We start from the raw sequence: 17,674 nt of genomic DNA, 5'->3' as shown, positions 1-17,674 counted from the left end.
AAATACCCGTTGTATACTGTGAATACATTTATGGTCCTTCCTTGGTATCTGCAGGGGATTGGTTCCAGGACCTCCAATGATGCTCAAGTCCCTCATATAAAATGGCTTAGTATTTGCATATAATCTGCACACGTCCTCCCATATACTTTAAATCATCATGTAGATTACATATAATACCTAATACAATGTAAATGTAAATACTATGTAACAAAGTTGACAAAGTTCTGCCATCATTTTAATTTTTTATTTAAAATAAATAAATTTATTTATTTATTTATTTTTGGCTGCGTTGGGTCTTTGTTGCTACACGTGGGCTTTCTGGTTGTGGGGAGCGGGAGCTACTCTTAGTTGCGGTGCAGGGGCTTCTCGTTGTGGTGGCTTCTCTTGTTGCGGAGCATGGGCTCTAGGCATGTGGGCTTCAGTAGTTGTGGCACGTGGGCTCAGTAGTTGTGGCTCGCAGGCTCCAGAGCGCAGGCTTAGTAGTTGTGGTGCACAGGCTTAGTTGCTCCGCAGCACGTGGGATCTTCCCGGACCAGGGCTCGAACCCGTGTCTCCTGCATTGGCAGGCGGATTCTTTTTTTTTTTGCGGTACTCGGGCCTCTCACTGTTGTGGCCTCTCCCGTTGCAGAGCACAGGCTCCGGATGCGCAGGCTCTGGACGCGCAGGCTCAGCGGCCGTGGCCCCCGGGCCCAGCTGCTCCGTGGCATGTGGGATCTTCCCAGACCGGGGCACGAACCCGTGTCCCCTGCATCGGCAGGCGGACTCTCAACCACTGTGCCACCAGGGAAGCCCCAAAACATCCTTTTAGTTTTTTTTTTTATTTTTTTATTTTTGAGGGGTCATGCTCTGCATCATGCAGGATTTTAGTTCCCCAGCCAGGGATCAAACCCCTGCCCTCTGCATTGAGAGCACAGAGTCTTAACCACTGGACCACCAGGGAATTCGGCAGGCAGATTCTTAACCACTGCGCCACCAGGGAAGTCCCTCTCAGGATTTTTTTGTTTTGTTTTGTTTTTGTTTTTAATTCTGGTTTCTGCTCTGTTAGATTCTTTTTTAAAAAAATAATTAATTAATTGCTTAATTTTGGGCTGCATTGGGTGTTCGTTGCTGCTCGTGGGCTTTTCTCTAGTTGCAGCGAGCGGGGACTACTCTTCCTTGCGGTGCACGGGCTTCTCATTGCGGTGGCTTCTCTTGTTGCGGAGCATGGGCTCTAGGTGCACGGGTTTCAGTAGTTGTGGCACGTGGGCTTTAGAGCGCAGGCTCAGTAGTTGTGGCGCACAGACTTAGTTGCTCTGCGGCATGTGGGATCTTCCTGGACCAGGGCTCGAACCCTTGTCTCCTGCATTGGCAGGAGGATTCTTAACCCCTGCACCACCAAGGAACCCCTCAGGGTGAATTTTAATCTGCAGGATCATTCTCTAGTTTGGAGAGATGTACAGTGAGGATAGATAAAATCATGAATGGTCTCATGATCATGAAGTAGGAAATTAGTTACTTTTAATGTTCTGAGTTTAAGAAAGTATAGTTGTATGTAAGGTAGACTCTGTGTGTGTGTGTGTGTGTGTGTGTGTGTGTGTGTGTGTGTTATACATGGTTTTCCACTCTCTACTGAAATATCTATATATTTCCTCATCATTCCTTCCCTTCCTTTCCAGTTATTTATCAATTGACCATTTATGGCAATCTGTCTTATACCAAGTAAATACCAAAAGGAGGGTTGCTTCTTAAGGGTTTATGGTAAGATACCAAAAGGAGTGTTACTTCTTAAGGGTTTATGGTAAGATAAACCATAAACTTGTGATGATAATTATGATATAAATTGTACAGAGGGTTGCAAGTCTTAAAACAATGCTTCATAGGGGAGGTGGGACTTTAAGCTGGATGTTTAGGAATGACCAGGCTTATATATTTCTTATATTGGTTTTAAGTTTTATGAAGGTGGGCGTAATATATCAAATAGCTACTTAATCTCATATCAGTTGCTTAAAACATTTAAGAGAAAAGCATCTTTATCCTATGCTTTACTCTTGTCTGTCCTGGTTTAGAGCTTTACTTAAAACACAGTTTGTGATTTTCTGGTAAAGATTGTTACATGAACAGTTCAGATTGCTTGTGGATTGAAGAAGCATCTGTTAATCAAAGCATTCAAGGTTTATTGGTTTTAATTCCTTGTGATTTACTTTATTGTAGAGCATGGGCCTGGAATTGATATATTTACACCTGGTAAACCTGGAGAATATGACTTGGAAGGTGGTATATGGGAGGATGAAGATGCTCGGAATTTTTATGAGAACCTCATTGATTTGAAAGCTTTTGTTCCAGCCATCTTGTTTAAAGATAATGAAAAAAGTTGTCAGAGTAAAGAGTCCAACAAGGATGATTACAAAGGTAAGTGCTGGAGGACAAATTTTTTTATATTGAAGTGCTATAAAGATTAGTTTCAAAATAATATTTGTAAATTTTTTTTTATTTACTAGTTTTGTAATACGAACATTGAGTCACTAGATTAAATGAATGACAGAATAATATGGACATCTTAATTAATTTGAGTTCACTTTATCTAATCAGCTTTATCTTCCCCTCATCTTTACCACAGATCCTCATGCCATGTATGTCTCCATTCATCAATTCATCAATCCATCCATCTGTTCATTTCTTCAGTGAACAGATGGCATACAGAATCAAAGAAGTTATGGTCTTTGTTCTCAGTGAACATAATGTATTTTAAAAAATCTGAATATGTCAAATTTCTTGCCAGGTATAAATGTAGATTCTAAGACAAACGATGCAGATTTTGTGAGTCTTTGTAGTTTTTGCAGCAGGATTTCACTATGACTTTTAATTCAGAGGTACTGATTCTTTGATTTCAAACAGAGGCAAAGGAACCTAAGGATAATAAGGAGGTATCAAGTCCTGACGATTTGGAGCTTGAGTTGGAGAACCTAGAGATTAATGATGACACTTTGGAGCTAGAGGGTGGAGATGAAGGTGAAGATCTTACAAAGAAACTTCTTGATGAGCAAGGTAAACACTTTTGCCAAAAATTTTAATTTTTGACTAGTTGTTTTTTTTTTTAAACGTCTGTTTTATTTTATTTATTTTTGGCCACGCTCTGCAACTTGTGGGATGTTAGTTCCCTGACCAGCGATTGAACATGGTCCCTCGGCAGTGAGAGCACGGAGTCCTAAATGCTGGACTGCTGGGGAATTCCCAAGTTTTGATTAGTGTTTCTACACAAAGCCCTCGCCTGAGAATACGGGTCTTTACTCTTTTATTCCTTGTTTTCCTGTTGTTTCTAGGCTATCACTTTTTTGGAATTTGATTTGGAACAGAAATACTACATGTCCTATATTATGTGACTACAAACTTTAGTGATAATCTGAATGTTAATATATATTTCTTACACTTCTCTACTTGCTAGCATTGTCCTTAATGTATTCTAATGCTGATATAATGTTTACAGTCTTAACATAAGTGTATTTGAAAGTTGAGAGTTAAAAAGACAATTAGTATATCAGTTCATCTGTGGTAATTTTATCTTTATAATTGAGTAATGTTTTATATTTAGTAATAAAATTATCACATTGTTAATTATTTCCTGAATACTTCCCATCAAGTTTCTTTATTAGTTAGGATTTTTTATTAGAAAGATACCTTCTGTCAGTATTGCCTGTCTCTCTATGAGCTTCATTGTGTCCTACTGCAGATTCTGTTTATCCATGTCATGAAGGGAGTGAGGCATGGCTGGAGGCTACCCTTGGCTCAAACCAGTTAGTGACATCAGAAGAAAAGGGGCTTGTCTCTCACTGTCTGTGTATAAGCCTCATGGAAGGACTTGGCTAGTCCTGTGTCATGCTTGCCTGTGGCCGAGAGGAGTGGTGGTGTCTGTGCTTGGGCAGCACCCTTCCCCATCAGAATCCCATGGATTGCCTTCGAGGGCAAGCGATGATCGTACTGTTAATTGAAGACATGGGAGAAGGGATGCATGACAGATGAAAATAGCAGATCTACTATAAAACTACATGCAACTTATGACTTATCATGTAAAAGTTTGCCTTTTTATAGTTGATATCTGAAAGACAGTAGTGATTTAGGGTTATGATTCTAAAGATACCCACACTTTCTAGGGTAATATCTCAAAAAATGCTTCATTTTTTCATGAGTAAGAAAAGTGCTCTAGATTATCTATGCCCCAGATAACTTCTTACTGGATGTTTTTATTCTTATATTGTCTATGTATATATATTTTTAAACCTGTTTAAAAACGAATTTCATGTTAGAACAAGAGGATGAAGAAGCCAGCACTGGATCTCATCTCAAGCTCATAGTAGATGCTTTTCTCCAGCAATTGCCCAACTGTGTCAACCGTGATCTGATAGACAAGGTATGATTGCCTCTGTGTGACTTTACTCAAGCATGTAGACCTTGTAGGATAGCTTGAATTAGGAACGTCTATGGTTTTTGGACTGTTGTGGCTGTAGAATGAACCATTTCTTCAAATGGAATCTAATATGGGAATTCAAAATAAACACATACAGTGGTAGCCAATTTGTAGATGTTGTGTTTGGGGGTGGAACTGTCTCTAGAATCCTGTTAGCTTGACACCTCTCCCCTTCACATAGGGATTCCTCAGTGTGGGAAATACTGTGTTAGACCAGAAGTTCTTAAAGTATGCTCTGTAGATTCCTGGTGTCTTCTGAGGCACTTTCAGGGGTCTGTAAGGTCAAAACTCTTTCCATACTAATACTAGGATTTTTTTTCCCCACTTTTTCACTGTTTTTGACATTTGCAAAAGTGGTGATGGGTAAAGCTGCTGGCATTTTAACACGAATCAAGCTGCATGGGTAGCAGACTGTACTAGTAGCCACTGCCGTGCATTTGCAATTAAAAGAACAATGCTACTTTCACTTAGATGAATCCATTAAAATTGGAGTAATTTTGTTTCATTTCAGTCTTCGAGTACACTTCCTTTTTTTTTTTTTTTTTTGTGCGGTACGCGGGCCTCTCACCATTGTGGCCTCTCCCGCTGCGGAGCACAGGCTCCGGACGCACAGGCTTAGCGGCCATGGCTCACGGGCCTAGCCGCTCCGCGGCATGTGGGATCTTCCCGGACCGGGGCACGAACCCGTGTTCCCTGCATCGGCAGGCGGACTCTGAATCACTGCGCCACCAGGGAAGCCCAAGTACACTTCCTTTTAACTTGATAAAATAAGAAGGACATGTAAAGCACATATACTATCTCTAAGTTGCCTCGAGGAAAGGTTGCCTCAATCATTTGTGTGATTGAGTTGCAAGCTAAACTAGTTGCTTTTTACATAGAATACTGTTTTTACTTGAAAGAACTGATGGACAAACTGTGGTTATTCAGACGTGGGTGTTTAGCAGACATTTTTCTAACATGAACAGGTGAGCCTCTCACTTCAAGGGAAACAACTAAAAGTATTTATTGCCAGTGGATAAATTTGACTTTCCAGCAAAAATTAGAATTTTGGAAAACTTCTGTTCACCACCATAAGCTTGACATCTTCCCAGTTCTTTTCTGAAGAGGCTTTATTGGTGAGACTTTTCTGATAAGATGAGTGGTGATGTCAAATAATGTAATTTAAAAATACTGTGTAAGTGTTTGGAAGATCTGCATAGCTCAGTGAACCATTGTTCTGAATTACCAGTACATAAGGTCAACAAAATCTTGATTGGATATTAAAAATTCACTCAGTGCAAGATAGACCAATGGATTTTAATCTAGCAGAGCATGAGAAGTTGATTGATACAGTTTCAGATTTCACATTGCAACTGATGTTTAAGAAACTACCACTTGTCAAGTTTTGGTGAAGTATCAAAGAATATCTATAATTACTGAAAACAATATTAAAATATGCCTCCCTTTCCAGCTACATATATGTGTGAAACTGGAGTTTCTTTTTTTTTTTTTAATAAACTTATTTATTTATTTTTGGCTGCATTGGGTCTCTGTTGCTGCGTACAGGCTTTCTCTAGTTGTGGCACGTGGGCTTGTTGCAGAGCACGGGCTCCAGGTGCTCGGGCTTCAGTAGTTGCAGCATGTGGGCTCAGTAGTTGTGGTGCACGGGCTTAGCTGCTCCACCACATGTGGGATCCTCCTGGACCAGGGCTCGAACCCGTGTCCCCTGCATTGGCAAGTGGATTCTTAACCACTGCACCACCAGAGAAGTCCCTGGAGTTTCTTCATATACTTCATCCAAAACAACATGTCACAACAGATTGAGTGCAGAAATAGATACGAGAATCTATAGATATGAGAATCTAAGGTATCTTCTAGAAGAATACCACTCTTCTGTCACTAAATTTTTTTTTCATTAAAAAAAAATTTCCAAAAAATGTTAACAACTAATAGATTTATTGGTATTTTTATGTGAATTAATATTTTGAAAATTTCTCAGTTTTAACTTCTAAAAACAGTAACTGCTGATAAACATATTAACCCACAAAAACAAAGTTCTTTCAGGTCCTTAATAATTTTTAAGAGTGTAGAACACTCTTGAGACCCAAAGTTTGAAAATCATTGCTTTAAATCATTTTTAAGTCAAGGTGTAATGTAATCTTTTATCCTTTTTTCTCCCCATAATGTATTGAGGGTTCCCTATAGAGTACTACAGACATCAAGTTGTTTTTTGACTTTCAGCTTGTTTAGCTCTTCTACAAATAATTTAGATGTGTTTCAGTAACTATTCATATAATCAAATAGGCTTGAAAAAAATTCAAAATTGGCTAATCACCTCTTGGAGTAATTAGGTCAATGTACAGTTTTCAAAAACTTAGTAATTACAACATTTATTTCTGTTTTCTGAAGAGATAGTCTCTTTTTTCTTTCATCTGTAGAATATAGCAGAGACTACCTTTTAAACAACTGCTTATTTTCCTAAGGTTGGGATATGATTGAATTTTTCCCCAGCTAAATTTTCATATATTCACTGGATATCAGCAGGATGAGAGATACCTTGACATGCCTGCCACACCCTTGCAGCCGTTTTGAGTGCTATCCTGAAAGTTGAGTGGGAAGATCTCATGTGAATCTGTATTGGAAAGTATCCTGCAGTGCCCAGCTCAGTAATGACCATATGTTAACTTCTGGGTTAGCTCTTGGAGGTTCAGATGGAAAATAGGAGGTTACCCTGCCCTGTTGGACCCCAGTAGGTTCCTCCTGGGAGTCAGCTTCCTCATGAAAGGAATTTTTTCCATCTATATTGGCAGAGTTCCAAATGGCTTAAGAGGGAAAAGTAGTTGGAAAATAGAAAAATCTAAGAATTCTTTTGAATTCAATACTTATGTAACAATATATGACCTGAAGTGAAGATTTCTTTTAGGTGACTTCTGCAGGTAATGTCATTCATTGTGATGCTTATTTCTGCATGCATTTGATGATCAGAAGAGTTTATTTTTACTTAAAAAAATAAAAAATGATTGTTGAACTGTCTTTCATTTACTTACAACGTTTTGAAACAAGTTTTCAAAAACTGCTTGTTGAGTTGTCAGGCAGCACTTGTAACCCGGGCAGACAGACACCACACCAGTGATTCCTTTGCTTTCATTTCTCCCCAAAGGGCAGGGCTGGTTAAATCTAAGAATTAATATACATGTGAAGCTTTTTTTTTCTTTTTAATTTCCTCAAATTTATTAATTCTGGCAGTTTTCATGTAGTCTTTTATTCATTTATTCTACGTATTTATTGAGCCACCACTATGTGTACCAGGCATTTACATGTTTACGAACTCCTAATCTTTGCAGAGTTTTGAGCATTGTAGTTTTTTTCCATCTAACTGGCCTTTGATTATTGTGGTAGGAAAAGCATTCATTGCCTGTTAAAGGATAATGTTCTAAAATAGTTATTGAAGTACATCTTATTTTTTTGTTTCCTAATTTATGTTGAAACATAGGCCATTATTAGCCATTAAAATTTTTTCTGTATATTTTTCAAAAAATGTTGATTTGAGGGGTGTGTGTGTGTGTGTGTGTGTGTGTGTGTGTGAAGTTTTCCAGTGTTAACCAGTTTTCTTTTCTGAGTACATGACCTTTGGGATTTTTATTATACTAGTCCAGAATTTTTCAGTGTTTCATATGGGTGAATTACTTGAAGGAACTTTAGTATATTTTCAGCTTTTCTCTTTGTTATTCTAATTAGCTGTAAGAAGCTTTAATGTTATACAATGAAAACTTTAATAAAATATATTATACTCCCTTTACAGAAGCAGAAGGAAAAATTTACATTGGTTTTACTTTTGACTAATAGTGACAGTTTCAATCTTGGTGAATACTTTCAATGTGAGTTAGTTTCCTGGGTTTGAATCTAATCACCATTAGTTGTGTCATTTTTTTCAGCAAAAGTTTTAATCAAATGGGAGGTGTTTCAGTGAGTGTATTGTTGAAGAGTTGAACCCCTTTGTAGGGAAGTCTGAGGATCTTTGTTACCTGATCCTCAAATCTACCTAAAGATTGGGATTAATGATAAAATAATCATGCGAACCTATGGAAGGAAAATACTTGAGGTACCCAAAAGGATATTTGATAATAGTTTTTTTCTTTTTAAAGTATAACTTAAACTTGTTATTTTCTTAAACCATATATATTGAAAATCTTTGATAATGTTTAAAAAATATATATACCTATATTTAAAAAATACCAACTACTCATAGTTTTGTTTTCTAATGGCTTCCCGGAACATACACTTCTTGTAGCTTTTCTTCTACACTTATATTAGATGTTAGACATATTGATGAAATAATGAACACATTTTCGTTATTAAAATATAGAATAGTGGATTGCTATACTAAATAATAATTATGGGTATTTATTGTAGTCCTATGATGTGGTTTCTTTAGTTTGTTACCAGATCTGACTGTTGACATTTTTACTTAGTGTTGAAGCACTTACTCTGACACGTTTCTAGGGATAATCTGTGTCTATGTCTCATACGTAGTTGGTCTTTATTCTTTTTTGGTTATCCTTATTAGCATTAGTAATTTTCTTGGTTCCTGGCTTCTTGTTACTTTGTACATTTTACCAGAAAACTTTCCTGGTATTAACATTGATTTATGAGATCAAAAGCATGGATTGTACATTTCATATAGTTATTTGGATTGTACATTTCATATAGTTATTTGCCAAACATGTCATGGTGGGTCTTCAATCTACTCACTTGAAGTTCTGTTTCTAACACTAGGTTGCAATTAAAAAGTTTATGAAACATATATTTTGAGATATATAAGGAGAGAGGAGTTTAAGCTTAGTGATCTTTAAAGTTTGGGATATGCTTATAATACTAGTGTCTTAAAACCTTTGTGAACTGTTTAGGAACTATTAGAAATCATTGTAGCATGCAGAGTTTCTGCTTTCAGTAGCTAAATGGAGATTTTTTTAAGAAAAAAGTTTGCTTTTTCTCCTATAGGCAGCAATGGATTTTTGCATGAACATGAACACAAAAGCAAATAGGAAGAAGCTGGTCCGGGCGCTCTTTATAGTTCCCAGACAAAGGTAGGTAAAAAAAAAAAAAAGTAATTTCTTAGTGTTTTTACCCTGCATGATGATTGTAAGGTCTACGTTCTTGTTTATTTATCTCTTAGAAAATATCCCTTGTCAACAGAACTTACTATCATTGTTGTTAGCATATTTTCTAGAACTTATTTCTCATTGATTTTTGTTCATGAGCTCTAGTGGGAATATTTCTTCTGATGCTTTCTTGTTATTTTGAGAGAAAAAATTTAAGAATTATAGGAACTTAAGTAACTTAATCATTGCTAGAAGCAACTTGTTTACACTTTTGCCTCTAAGGAGAAAAAATAATAAATGGTATATCTTTTTTTGGAGAGTTTTTATTTTATAGAAAGATCAGACTAAATTGATTGTATCTAATTTTTAAGAGTTGTGTTTAAATGAAAAATTTCAAGTTTTTTTTTGTAATTATGCTGGTTTGGACTTGGAAGTCACATTAATGATTATGTTGCTGGTAATTCAAGAAATTATGAATAATGCTGGTAGACAATTCTAATGCTCTAACTTACACTAAATTAAAACCCCTACTTCACCCGCATATTTTAGGACCACAACAGGTCATAGATTGTTGACCTTAGGAACCTGGAGGAGATCCATTTCTGTTTATTCAACAGTGAATAATTAAAGGATTTTGTTAGCTATTATCATGATTACATACATCATAGCTAAGATATATACTTTCCCCAGAAGATACGGATTCTGAGGGATTTCACTAAAGATTTCTTAAGCAAAATTTTAATTTGGTTCATTCATTGGTCTCTTAAATGGTAACATTTCGCAGTGAAACCAGATCACTACTTTTTTCCTTTATATTGGTTTTTATCTCCTTGTCAGCAGCATTAATGAGCATTTGTTTTTTCATTTTAGTGGGACAAGGGAGATGGAATGTGCTAATATAGTGAGTAGATAATTCAGAATTATCTAATTGAGAAAATCATAGATGAATTATTTTTATTATGTAAAATTATATTCTGCATTTCATCAAATCTGAGGTGCCGTCAGTTATGAGGTGCATCATTATTTCATGTACAACTAAGAAAGAAAAGAATATTGCCAGTTACTTTTAAGCCTTTGATTGTGAGACACATTTTACTTTCAAACTCAAAATTTCAAACTCCAAAATTTTTTTCCTTAATATTTTGGACCAGTTTTTTAAAGTGATTCTTTTCTTTACCTATACAGTGGAGTGTTTACTTTCATAGTTTTCTTTTCAACTGTTTATTTGAATGAAGAAACGTAGTAACAATTATCTGGACTTCTAGCATAGAATGAACCAAATTTAGCAAAAATAAAAGGCTTTGTTAACAAAAGAAATTATGCAGTAATATTAAATAGTTTACTTATAAGAGAGCATCTTGTCTCCCTTTATCCCCATTCCTTCCCACTCCCTCACCCTAGAGAAAACTCCTGAAAAACTATATACTATTACTTGGTTTTATGCCAGTTACATCCTTTATAACTGGATTTATCTGCTTAGCTCAGCAGTTGGCTGCAAATTAGAAGTAGTTGGAATCTGCTAGAAACAGACTTGAAAGTACTAGGAAGTGACAATTATGGTTTGAGAGGAGAGAAAAAAATAAAGATACAAGTGCTTAAAATGTATATCCTTTTGGAGCTATGAGGAAGAGACCACATAGTCTTATATACCTGAAATATATAAATATAATAATTTAGGTTTCTTATATTCAGCCTGAGTGATCAGGAAAGGTTAAATTATGTTCTAAAATTTATTCATTAACTAAGGGTCTACTCTATACTGTGATTAGTGCTGGAGATACAGTGGTGAACAAGACAGATTCAACTCGTATTCATGCAGCTTACAGTTTCGAGAGGAAGAAAGAGAATTCTAAGTGCAGTTGACAGGAAGAATCCCAGCATGTTTTGAAGTACGTAACACGGGGAACTGATTGACTTAGTCTCGGCAGTAAGAGAAGGCTGCCTGGAACAAGGGTCATTTAATCCAAGACCTGAGAAAGGAATGAGCTAGGTGAGGGATGGATGAGGAGAGGGAACGTAGAAAGCATTTCTGATAGAGGCAACAGAACCAGAGACAGGAAAGGTCACGCATCAGAACTACTGAAAAAACCTGTTTCTTGGTTTCCCTGGACATTGTTGTCTAGACTAAGCTGCAGGAGGGAGGCCATGTTTACTTCTTTATCCTCAGCACTGAGCACAATGCCGCACAGACAGAAGGTGATAAACTTATGTAACCTGGTATTTACAATGCCCTTACTCATCTAGCCCCTTTTCAGCTTCTTCAGTCGTCATTCTAGCCACTCTTGGAAAATCCTGATCTGTAACGATTTCTTGAATACCCTTTGTTCTCTGCTTCCAAGCCTCTGCTTTCTACTCTATCTGGGATATCCTGTATTTTTCCACCAAAAAATCTCCAGTCTTGAACTCTTAGCGTAAGAGTTATCGTCTCTGAACAACCATCTTTATTTCCCTAACGTATATATAGGTGCTCTTTAATAGACTTTCGACTTCATGTCTTCATACATACAAAGAATTCGGCACGTTACATTAGGCATATTGGGTCAGTGTTGGTTTGCGCCTGTACCCCTATGAAACTGTAAAAATATGGGCCCTTTAAAAGAGGACTAGATCTTTTCATTTTGAACATCTGCAACATCAGCTGTAGTGTTTGATACACAGTAAGGGCTTGAAAATATTTGGTGAATTAATATTGGTCATATGCAAATTTAAAATTTTATTTAAAAAATAAGTAATGCACTCACAGGACTCAGAACACTGAAGTATATAGAACATTGTGCTGAAAATTATCTTTCCTATCCTTGTCTCCCCATCTACCCAATTCCTACTCCTCCCAGTAGGAAACCGCTGTCTTGATTCTTGCATCCTTCCAAAGTTTCTTTTGCATGTGCAAGAACATGCGAACATTCTTATATTTCCTGCTTTTTTACACAAGGGCAACTTCTTATACCTATTGTTCTGAACTTTACTGTTTTCACTTAACAGTATATCTTGGAAATCTTTTCAGGTCTATACATAAAGATTTATATTGTTCTTTTTAAAGCTGCAGTGTTTCTTTTTATGAATGTACTGTATTTAACCACTTTGGACTTCCAGTCTTTGCCATTACAAAGCCCTGTATTTGTATAATACCTTTCCTTTCTTCTTCCTCCTCTTCATTATATTAGCTAGTGGTTTATTCATTTTAGTTTTTTTCACACACATACACACACACACACACACACACATAAAACCCAGCCTCTAGATTATCTATGTATTTATTCTACTGTTTTACTGTTTTCTTACTCATTATTTTTGGATTTTATCTTTATTTTCTTCTTTTTTGGTTTCTTTAATTCATTTTGTTCCTTTTTTGGCATTTATATTATATATTGCTGTCCTCTGACCCTGGTTTTAGCTGTATCTCTTAGTTCTGACATGTGGTGATTTCTATTTTTATGTTTTCTGGAAATTCTCCAATTTCAGTTTGTTTTTACATTGTTACCTAAGGAGATATTTGAGAGAGTTTTGAAATTTCCAGGTAGTGGGACTTTTTTGTTTTGTTTTCTGGTTAATCATATTTTTATTGCACTGTGATTAGAGAATACTGTGTTACTTGTGCTTTATGGAATTTTTAAAAATTTTCTTGTGTCCTATTATGTAGTCAGTTTTCATGAACATTCCACAAACATTTTTGGAAAAAGGGGCGCCTCTCTCTTTGTGTGGCATCTCCCTCCCCTCCTCCCAAAGGACATGGATCCTAGTGAATGTCTTTATTCTTCTCTATGGCCAGGATTCCCTCCTTTATCCATTTAGCCCCTCCAGCCTGAGGCGACTATAAAAACCAGAATGAATCATTTTATAGTTACTTGAGTGCCTATGACTGTGAGGACCCGAAGGTTTTATATGTGTGTATATGTGGTAGAGAATTTAAGCTGTCTTACCTAGTTTGTATAGTTTGGTTTAGGAAGCACTAAACTAGATAACTCTTTAAGGTTTTTACAGTTCTTTTCTTTAAAAAAAGCAAAAACAAAAAAAACAGGGTTTATTGGAATATAATTCACATAACCGTACAGTTCCCCCATTTGAAGTATACAGTTCAGTGTTTTAAATATATTCAACTATCACAACAATAAAATTTGAAAACATTTTTGTCCCCCTAAAAGAAACCTTATATCTATTAGCAGGCAGTTCCATTCCCTCCCTGCCCACTCTCTCTCCTGTCCTAAGAAACCACTAATCTACTTTCAGTCTCTATGGAGTTACCTATTCTGGGTATTTCCTGTAAATGAAATCATAAAATATGTGACCTTTTGTGCCTGACTTCTTTCGCTTAGTAGGTTTTCAAGATTGATCCATATCATAGCATGTATTAAAATTTCCTTCTTTTTAAAGGCTGAATAATATTTCATTGTATAGATATATACCACATTTTGTTTACCCATTTGTCAGTTGACGGACATTTGAGTTGTTTCCACTTTTTAGCTATTATGAATATGCCGTTGGGACTCTTTGTGTACAAGTTTTTGTGTGGTCTTTGTTTTCAGTTCTCTTGAGTATATACCTATGAGTGGAATTGCTGTGTTTTAGGGTAACTATGTTTAACATTTTTAGTAACCACTAAACTATTTTTCGCAGTGGCTGCATTTTACATTCCCAACAGCAATGTGTGAAGGTTCCAGTTTTTCCATATCCTTACCAACAGTTGTTGTTGTCCCCGTTTTGATTATAGCCATCTTAGTGTGTAGTGGAATCTTATCTCATTGTGGTTTTGATTTGCATTTCTCTAATGGCTAATTATTTTGAGCATTTTTTCATGTGCTCATTGGCCATTTGTATGTCTTTGGAAAATGTTCTGTTCAAATCCTTTACCTCCTTTTAAGTTGTATTATTTGTCTTTTTATTATTGTTGTATGAGTTCTTTATATATACTTTGTGCACGTCTCTTATCAGATATAATTTGCAGATGGTTTCTTTCATTCTGTGAGTTGTCTTTCACTTTCTTGGTATCATTTGCAGCACAAAAGTTTTAAAAATTGATTTATTCCATCTTTACAGTTCTTAAATGTCTGATGTGGAGCACTGTTTTAACTTTCAGTTGTGTTCTTCCTTCATTAAATAAACAGTGGTTAAAAAAAAATCTCAAAAGGCTGGCATTATATCTCTTAGCCTGTTAATTTGAAGGAATCCACAGAAATGAAATCTACTAGAAACCTCCTTAATTATATATTTATATATCATCCTACAGTTAATTTGTAGTATAACTGTCCACACATGAAATTTCACATAAAGTGCTTACATCTTTTAAAAAAAATTTTATTGAAGTATAGTTGATTTACAATGTTAATTTCTGCTGTACAGCCAAGTGACTCAGTTATACATGTATATATTCTTTTTCATATTTTCCATTCTGGTTTATCACAGGATATTGATATTTCCCTGTACTATACAGTAGGGCCTTGTTGTTTATCCATCCCATATATACTAGTTTGCATCTGCTAATCCCAAGTGCCCAACCCTTCCCTCCCCAACCTGACCTCACCTTTGGCAACCACAGGTCTGTTCTCTACGTCTGTGAGCCTGTTTATGTTTTGTTTCATAGATGTATTCATTTGTGTTGTAGTTTAGATTCCACATATTATACCATATGGTATTTGTCTTTCTCTGTCTGACTTACTTCGCTTAGTATGATAATCTCTAGGTCCATCCATGTTGCTACAGATGGCCGAGTAGTATTCCACTGTATATATGTACCACATCTTCTTTATCCATTCATCTGTCCATGGACATTTAGGTTGCTTCCATGTCTTGGCTATTGTACAAGCTGCTATGAACATAGGGATGCATGTATCTTTTCAAATTATAGTTTTGTCTGGGTGTATGCCCGGCAGTGGGATTGCTGGATCATATGACATAAAGTGCTTACATCTTAAGTATATGTGTATATCCACACCTAGATCAAGATAGAGAACATTCCTAGCCCCTCCAGAGGTTCCCTCACCTAAGCAAACTTTCAGGTGTAAAGTCAGCCAGAATCAGGGAGCGTACCTAAGCATCTCTTAGTTCCTTGTTTTGAATATAGATGGACCTGGTATTGGTTTTAGTGACTTTGAAGCCATATGGATTTTGCCGTGTTTTAGCAGATGGATGTATGTTCAGAATCTCTTTACATTAATATAAACAGAATATTCTTCAGAGGTAAAGTGCTTCACTTAAGTCTTGGGCAGCTTTTCCTGATCCAGCTTTTAGGAGCATTTGCTGGAGTTTTTGTGAGAGTCTTTATAATTTGACCTCCCCTTGCTAAAAAATGAGAAACTGAGTTTTGGGAAATCTGTTAGCATGTTGCACCACTTGATGGCACTGTTGAATTGGGAATGTGAATGTTGTGGAAAAAGTCATGGGAGCATTTGGTTGTCAGTTTCAGAGTAAATGATCCCAGTCTTTTGTTTATTATATTTTCTCTTTTTTGAATCGTCATCTGCTTTGGTGTTTCCTATGAAGAAAAACCTTTGTATTCTTTAATTGAACAGTAACAGTGTTCTTTCACATTAATTTTTTTCTAGACATTTTTGAGCACAGATATAATTAATAGCTTTCAACAGTTAAATTCTTTAGATTTTAAAGAGACAGAAAAAAGCTGGACTTTTTTTTGAAAGCTGATTGATTACGAAATAAAAGCCTTTAAGATTCCTTTTTTTTCCCCCTCAGGAACAAAAGTATGCTATCCTGCTTTCCTGTTCTTACTTGTAGTTAGTAACTGGATGTTTACTTAGTTGATGATCATTAACTGCTTGTAGGATACTTAAATGTGTGATTTAGGAGACCTTGAAAGTATAAGCAAGGTTTTATTATTATTTAAGAAAAAAAACACTCTTTTTAAATGGTTCACTCATTAATTGTTGGTAAAAATAATTATCACTCTCAGAAGATTATAAAATTCAGTTTTCAGAGGAAGAGTCTAAGTTTATTTTCTAGTTCACTTTTAGAAAAGTCAAATAAAATAAAATATATATCTAGCTTAAAATTTAACACAGAAATTTGCTTTTTATGTTGATTAAAGTGTTTTATAACTTTCATGTGATTGATATAGCATTTAGCACTCCATTCCATTTGGGCTTGCATTTGTAGGAAGGTGGAAAAGACAGAAAAACATACTTAAATAGGACTAACATTGAAAAAATATGTAATTTCTTATATTATTTGCATCATAGGGGATATTACTTTGTGAAGTAAGGAATTAACATTCACAGAACTTGGAAGATTTAAGTGGGGCAGGATGACGTTTACTATCAACGATCCATTTAATTGTAAAAAGTATAGTGGAAAAAGGAATTTTAGGAATTTCTTAGTTTGAGAAGGATTTGGTGAGTTTATTAGTAGAGGATTCTGGGAAAACAGAATATCTGGCTTTACTTCCATATGACCAATTCTGAAAGAAACAAAAACTAGGATTACTAACTACTTAGAAAGGCTTAATTAAAAGAGTTAAGATCTTCTAGGGGATCCTTAACCTAATTTTTAAATTCCTGTTGAAGCTGAAAGTGCTGACCTGTGTTCTTAGTTTACTGATGTTACTCTGCATGGATAACACAGGCTGCTTTACTTTAAAATGGGTGGCTCTATCCACCTTTCTTTGGGGGCTGGGAAAAAGCTTTGAAGTATCAATAGATTGAGCCAATTGGAAGAATAAAAAAAATGAAGCGAAGTATAGGTGACTTGACCAGGAAAAGAAGAAAAAAGGAAATGACATAGTTTGATTAAAATTTTTTGCTTCTACGTGTTATAATCTCAATTTTTTTTTTTTTTTTTTGCGGTACGCGGACCTCTTATTGCTGTGGCCTCTCCCGCTGCGGAGCACAGTCTCCGGGCACACAGGCTCAGCGGCCATGGCTCACGGGCCCAGCCGCTCTGTGGCATGTGGGATCTTCCCTGACCGGGGCACAAACCCGTGTCCCCTGCATCGGCAGGCAGACTCTCAACCAGTGCGCCACCAGGGAAGCCCTATAATCTCAAATTTTGTTGAAAAATACATTGAAAAAGACAATCAAGATTAATATTAATTTTGTAAACTCAGAAGCTAATTCTTAAAAAAAAAAATCCAGGTAGAGAACCATTTAGAAAATATAAAGAAAACATTAAAAAGTTTAAGAATAAGCCAGATGATATACTAGAAGTT

At 36.0% G+C, this 17,674-nt stretch overlaps 1 protein-coding gene across 3 annotated transcripts in view; it reads left to right on the top strand.

The window, feature by feature from the left end:
• Window positions 1-17,674, top strand: part of UPF2 (UPF2 regulator of nonsense mediated mRNA decay) — a 98,603-nt gene that overhangs the window by 26,708 nt on the left and 54,221 nt on the right. For all 3 annotated transcript variants that reach the window (XM_027121616.1, XM_027121615.1, XM_027121617.1), the window contains exons 5-8: window positions 2,191-2,388; window positions 2,875-3,024; window positions 4,281-4,384; window positions 9,422-9,507. In XM_027121616.1, coding sequence (XP_026977417.1) covers window positions 2,191-2,388; window positions 2,875-3,024; window positions 4,281-4,384; window positions 9,422-9,507 — 538 coding nt within the window. The remainder of the gene's footprint in view (window positions 1-2,190; window positions 2,389-2,874; window positions 3,025-4,280; window positions 4,385-9,421; window positions 9,508-17,674) is intronic.

The sequence above is a fragment of the Aethalodelphis obliquidens genome, unplaced genomic scaffold, assembly GCF_003676395.1.
Source record: "Aethalodelphis obliquidens isolate GAN/ISIS:26980383/991018 unplaced genomic scaffold, ASM367639v1 scaffold23, whole genome shotgun sequence".
NCBI lineage: Eukaryota > Metazoa > Chordata > Mammalia > Artiodactyla > Delphinidae > Aethalodelphis > Aethalodelphis obliquidens.
Note: the sequence above shows the minus strand (reverse complement) of the source record. Positions and strands in the feature narration are given on the sequence as shown.